The sequence below is a fragment of the Polyodon spathula genome, chromosome 6 (assembly GCF_017654505.1).
Source record: "Polyodon spathula isolate WHYD16114869_AA chromosome 6, ASM1765450v1, whole genome shotgun sequence".
NCBI classification, from domain to species: Eukaryota; Metazoa; Chordata; class Actinopteri; order Acipenseriformes; family Polyodontidae; genus Polyodon; species Polyodon spathula.
Window position 1 is genome coordinate 36,259,155 of NC_054539.1, and position 6,719 is coordinate 36,265,873.

Genomic DNA, 6,719 nt, shown 5'->3' on the forward strand with positions numbered 1-6,719 from the left:
ATTCTAACAGAAAAAAAGTTTCCCATCACAGCCATGCGTTCTTTACACTTAATTGCCATTGGGGAAATTATGCAGAAAAAGGCATGTGTGGTTCCTCGCAGCATAAACTCACTTTGAGCTCCTCTGATATGATAACGGCTAGGAGGCATAACAGCCAGTTGCTGTCGGGTTTGATCTCAAATGAGGGGGGAGAGAGGGGACTGGTTGCAAATCTCACGCTCTCCATATACGGACCGAGCTCTGTGGCTTGGTTTCGGGACGATCGCTCCTTATATAGGCAGTTCTGCGCACTCTGAACCGGGGCAGCCTGGAAGCGGAGTACCCTCTAGTCGCACTAGGAGAACCAAATAAGGAGGAAGCCTGTAAAAAATGCCTTTGTAATACATAGACATTCCTAATGCGTGCTGAAAAAAAGATAAAGACGTTTGGGTATATAAACTTGCAGGTTTGATGTGGTGGTAACTGGAAACTGACAGCGGTTGTGTTGTACAACACTTTGAGCCTTAGGCAGTCACCACCAAAGGTAAGAAACTGGAAAGCGAACAACGCGCCCAGTAATGGATGTGCAATGAGAGCAATGAATGCATTGGATATTTCTTCAGCGCGTTACGTTTTTTAAGGAAACTGAAATTTAAAAAGAGGAATTTTCAGTCAGCTATGCAGCCTGAATTTAGTAATTTTATTTACAACTATATTGCGCCTTAAGATTTAGAATTAGTAATGCGTCGTTTACTCAAGAATACACGTTTTAAACTTGCGATGCCATGGATTGTTCCATTCTGCTGGCGATACATTACAATGAAATACAGAAGCAAATCTAATTTGTGTTAAAACGTTTTAAAATAGACGTACAATGTTTGGGCGACATGAGTTCATGACAGGTTCATTTCAAACATCTTCACCTCGCCTCAGAGTAGTAAAGGGAGGCTTTACTGCTTTTTGTTCACATGGAGTGCTGGTGTTCAATGTGCCCACTAGATGTCAAAAGTGATTTATCTGGTATAACTTTCATTCTAGTCTCTAGTTAGATAGAACATCTTTATGGCAATTTTGAGAGTGGTTTTAAGTAAATGCTGGTGATATGCTAAAATAGAACTGGACTGATGAAAATGAAGCCTGTAATTATTTTAAATATTGAAATGTAAAGAAGTCTTGTTATAATCTGAAGTTGTGTATGATGGGGGATAACTAGGTAATTGTTTCTCTGTTTGTTTCGCTAAGGCACAGGGGAAGTTTGGAGTGTTCTAACAATCTGAGCTACTCTGATTTAAAAAGTATAGCAGAAGTTAATTCAAAGGCAGTAAACTATACCCCGAGAAGCTTACAGTCTATAGTGTCGATACATTTTATTTAAGAAAATATGTTTTTTGAAAGGGTTTTTAATACTATAAATCAGGTGATGCTTTGCGATGCGTCTCAGTGTTAAAGACCGTGGATTAGAGGGGGTGTACTATCTTCATGCTACACCGGGTTTGGATAGCACATGGTCTTCTGTTTATAGTCAACAGCAACATTGACCGTATTTGATACCTGCAAAAAGTTATAAGCTAATATATTATAACTTACCGGATTCATGGGCGTGTATCGAAGAGGTAGGAAGTAAAGTTATGTGTATAACGGCGCATGTGAATTGTGTGTGGGCATGCGTACTTTGTGTAGGTAGCTCAGATTGTCAAAAGAGTGGCAAATCAATTTTTTTTTTTTTTTTTTTGCTGTTCACGTGCAGTAGATTTGAACCCATTAGAGCATTTAGGATTCTTTTAGGATTTGTCTCTTGTAGTAAAGCCAAGAATCACAACTCAAGTTTTGCCAGGTCAACATTTTTAGCTAGTAAGTACAAATTCCAAACTTTTTGTCTGTGCAAACGAATACACTTTTGTTCTGTGTTGTTGTTGTTTTTTGTGACACATTCATGTGCCACCATCATTCCATCCAAACACCAGTGTTGTGTTTAAATGTGAAGCTTCCAACACAGATTCTATTTTCAGTTTAGTTATCATAATAGGAATCATAGGAATTGTTGGAAGTTACACCAGATTATATATTAATTTATACTATACGAGTACATTTAATGAATTATTACATTTTTTGTACGGCTCTGTGCTTAATGATTTAATGCTTTAGGCATTGAACAATGGAAATGTTTAATGATTGGCATTTGTTTTCATATTCAGAAACCACTAAAATGTGTGACGATGAAGAGACTACCGCCTTGGTGTGCGACAACGGTTCTGGACTAGTGAAAGCTGGCTTCGCCGGTGATGACGCTCCCAGAGCTGTCTTCCCATCTATTGTGGGCCGTCCTCGTCACCAGGTATGGTGAAATTGATCAAGTATTTCCACGCACAATTCTATAAAGGAAAGCAAAGCTAAAGTTATACTTATTCTTTTAAAGATATGAGCCATAAATAAGGCCCTGTGAAAATCACAGCAGTGTCACAGGGTAAAGTATCCTATTTTGCGGAATGTGGATGTGGATTTTATAAATTATGTGTACAGATTATTATTCATTTTGTTAAACATCAAATATTGAGATCCATCCACTGAAATCATTAAAATCGACGTCAAAGTTATTCAAGCACTTTACAAGAGCTTGTGAAACGATGTTGCAATTAACAGCCTTTAGGTAAAGTGTATCTGCAAGGGCGGCTTTCAGTTCTAGTATGTCAGATGCATGTTCACCATTTAGGTCTTGCAAAACAAATACAATGTGTAACCCATACTGATCTTGTGCATCAGTCGACTCGTCAGTAACCACTGACAATCAACCAGTCTGTTTTACACATTTTTAGCCTTTTTAGAGACATCCATGTTCTTGTTTACAGTGTATAGTATTTTAATTTCCCGCTTAGATTGCATATAGTCACATGACATAAACACTGCACAGCACTATTGTAGCATTGTAGGTGGTGTTTAATAGAGAACTAGACAAGGCTTTTTGGCCCTTGAACACTTCTCTGGTTTATTTAAATCAGATCTGTACACATAACTGAACAACAAGAACAGTCACCACATTCTGGAGCTCTCCCGCTCCCCCAGACTTAACTAAACAATCCCTGCACAGGCATGGCAAATCAAACATCGCTGAACCAATACCCCAAACTAATTTCATGATTTCCGCGCAATGTGTGAAATTGCGATTTACACAAGGCCTTAGCAATAAACATATTTGCTCCATAAATTGAACAGTGTGCAAAAGAAAAAAAAAAACAACTTTGATTGTATTATATAATTCGATAATACAGATATCCTTCTGTAACACCCATTAAAGTCACAAAGACATTGTTCCATCTTGCAGTGGCATTTGTCATAGGTCATAATAAAGATGGCTAATGCTCTCTGAAATACTCAGCATGCATTGTTGTTGGATGGATTTGGGTTTAAGTGTGTGGGCGTTTTTCTTTACCCAGGGTGTGATGGTGGGTATGGGTCAGAAAGACTCATATGTAGGAGATGAAGCTCAGAGCAAAAGGGGTATCTTGACCCTGAAGTACCCGATTGAACATGGCATCATCACCAATTGGGACGATATGGAAAAGATCTGGCATCACACCTTCTACAATGAGCTGCGTGTGGCCCCCGAGGAACACCCAACCCTGCTGACTGAGGCCCCCCTGAACCCCAAGGCTAACCGTGAAAAGATGACCCAGATCATGTTTGAAACCTTCAACGTGCCAGCCATGTATGTGGCCATCCAGGCTGTCCTGTCCCTGTATGCCTCTGGTCGTACCACTGGTGAGGAAAATGTTTTTAACTACAATACAAACCTGTAAAATTGCCATACAAATCTATTAGTTAACTATTAGTTAAGTATACTATTAATTAGTATCGGGAAAACAAATCAATGCATTTCACAAACAAAAATTTTAATGTAGGTTTTTTCCTTCTAATATTTTAGAAAATTAACAACTACAATCAGCACCCCAGGTAAGGGTTTGGGTCTGGGAGTAACTTACCCTCTAATTTAAACATTGAGAGAGTAAATTGTGTTTTCAATTAATAAAATGCAACTTGACCTTGACGTTATGAGTAATCTTGATAAATACTGTACATTGTTGAATGGTAATGAGGTAGGCATTAAAATTCATTACTGCAATGTTTCTTTGAACTACTGTACAACCACGTTTGTGTTCTACAAAGTTCTTTATTGGCACTGCATTTTTTTCGAGGTATCACACTGACTGCAAATTAATTACGTTACTTATATTTTAACATTAAATTCTTAAACTCAGTGAACATTTTAAAACTTCAATATCAAGCTATACATATAAATAAAATAAGGAAATGCATTAATAAGTTATAAAACAGTTTGCTTAATATTGTACGCACCGTTTTTAGCGGTTGCCTCTGACGATGGTTCCAGTTGCAGTTGCAGCTCTACTGGGGTGTTTACATTTCAACCTGGGTAGCATTTAATTTTTCTTTTTCTTACTGGGATTGGCTGCAGACAACAGGGCTAGTTAGAGATTGGATAATGTTTGTTAGGATGGTTTTCTTGTGTACAGTTTCCTAGTAACTGAAGACATTGTATTCTGGGAGATGTAGTTGTTCATGGAAGTTTAGGGGAGGCAGACAAGTTGTGCACCAAAATTGTTATGTGTATGTTTACGTATTAAATTTAAACTGAGTGCATATTTTTTTGATGCATAAAAACAGCAGCTTATCTGGACCACTGACTACACTGAAATACTATTTATTTAAAGAAATGAAATTCACAACAACCTCCTGTATTCATCTATAAAGTCTATAATTCTAATTTAAAGCAAATAGCATTTGATGTATTTAGATACCTTACACCATTTTGTAAAAGACTTGTTAGTTGACATTGGTTTATATTTTGTTTTCAGGTATTGTGCTTGACTCAGGTGACGGTGTTACCCACAACGTACCCATCTATGAAGGTTATGCCCTGCCTCATGCCATCATGCGTCTTGATCTGGCTGGACGCGATCTGACTGATTACCTCATGAAGATCCTGACTGAGCGTGGCTATTCCTTCGTCACAACCGGTAAATTTATCATTACTACTGTATTCTATGCTATATACATAATACATAACTAAACATTATCACCTTTTAAACTGATGGCAGTTCTATTTATAAGCGCACAGGAAAGATTATAGTTATGCCATCTGTGGCTGTTTTATTGACACATTCTCTGTATAATAATGTCTTTCAAGGGTGTTGGAAATACTATTAAATCTCGAAAACAGATAAGGTGATGAAATGACAGATACAAAGTAAAGCTAATTACCTGAACCTAGATGTTAATTGCAAAGCACCTGGGGCTACTTTACGCACTGCTTTGAAATCGCTGCAGTATAGTTGTAGTATATTATTGATTACGCACCAGCCTAATGAGGAAAAACTGTATTACAGCTGAGCGTGAAATTGTACGCGACATCAAGGAAAAGCTGTGCTATGTGGCTTTGGACTTTGAGAATGAGATGGCAACAGCTGCCTCTTCCTCCTCCCTGGAGAAGAGCTATGAGCTTCCCGATGGTCAGGTCATCACTATCGGTAACGAACGTTTCCGCTGCCCCGAGACCCTCTTCCAGCCATCCTTCATTGGTAAGATCAACCTCGTATACAATTCTAGTTCCTAAATGTTTTACTTGTAATAGGCCTTTGAAGCCATTTTGTGCTAAAGATGAATTACACTCTGCTTATTCTAACAGGTATGGAATCTGCTGGTATTCATGAGACTGCCTACAACAGCATCATGAAGTGCGACATTGACATCAGGAAGGACCTATACGCCAACAATGTCCTGTCTGGTGGCACCACCATGTACCCTGGTATTGCTGACCGTATGCAGAAAGAGATTACTGCTCTGGCTCCCAGCACAATGAAAATCAAGGTACTTTGGGATTTTTTTTTTTTTTTAAACATAAAAATCACAATAATTTCTGTCTCATTCATACTGTAGAAGTGGGCAACTGTTTTGAAGTAGCACCACATAGTGACTAGTGGAAACTCAGCAACTGTGTCTATGTTTTACTAGTATTATCATAGTGATATTGGTTAAAATGCCCAGTAGATACTATTGATAGTCAAATGATGCTGAGCCTTTTGCAATGTACCATTTATGCTGACTGTTAGTGAAGGGTGTAGGATTTTACTTATGAATATGTTTGTCTTTTTTCTAGATCATTGCCCCACCCGAGCGTAAGTACTCTGTCTGGATCGGTGGCTCCATCCTGGCTTCCCTGTCCACCTTCCAGCAGATGTGGATCACCAAACAGGAATATGATGAAGCAGGTCCCTCCATCGTCCACCGCAAATGCTTCTAAACCTGTTTCCGTTGCCTGTATCCAATACTTGCTCAGGATCCATTTGTAGCGAATACATTGTTGTCAGACCAGCTGTGTACAAATACAATTTTGTAACATTTTCTGTTACTTTAAGTGCTGCAAAACATGGCATGTTAAACAACATATGAATCTAAAATGTACATACTTAATTTATTAAAGCCCACTGTTTGTTGTTTTTGAGAACACTGCCTGTTTACAAAAATCTAAATGCTGTAGAGGAATATTTTAAATGTCTAAAGGTCCCTCTGTTTCTCATGACCTGGTTACAAAGTACTTCACAAGCCCATTGTTGTCTAATACTTCCATCAGAAGACAAAAAAAAAAAAAAAAAAAAATACAATATTTTTGCAAACATTTTAAATTATCGTTGTTTCATTATTTTAAAATTTGTCTTTAGTTTTTAGAA

The 6,719-nt window shown here is 38.0% G+C and overlaps 1 protein-coding gene across 1 annotated transcript; it reads left to right on the forward strand.

Annotated features, from left to right (window-relative positions):
- Positions 1-418: 418 nt before the first annotated feature.
- LOC121317153 (actin, alpha skeletal muscle 2) lies at positions 419-6,488 on the forward strand. The gene is made up of 7 exons (XM_041252799.1): positions 419-523; positions 2,175-2,314; positions 3,411-3,735; positions 4,848-5,009; positions 5,379-5,570; positions 5,678-5,859; positions 6,149-6,488. Exons 2-7 carry the CDS (start codon positions 2,186-2,188, stop codon positions 6,290-6,292), a joined length of 1,134 nt encoding a protein of 377 aa, XP_041108733.1. The 5' UTR covers positions 419-523; positions 2,175-2,185; the 3' UTR covers positions 6,293-6,488.
- The last annotated feature ends 231 nt before the right edge of the window (positions 6,489-6,719 follow it).

Coding starts and splice junctions, on each gene's coding strand:
- LOC121317153 (XM_041252799.1), top strand. CDS start 2,186: ATGTGTGACGATGAAGAGACTACCGCCTTGGTGTGCGACAACGGTTCT. Junction 3,736..4,847: donor TGCCTCTGGTCGTACCACTG/GTGAGGAAAATG, acceptor TTTTGTTTTCAG/GTATTGTGCTTGACTCAGGT. Junction 5,010..5,378: donor CTATTCCTTCGTCACAACCG/GTAAATTTATCA, acceptor ACTGTATTACAG/CTGAGCGTGAAATTGTACGC.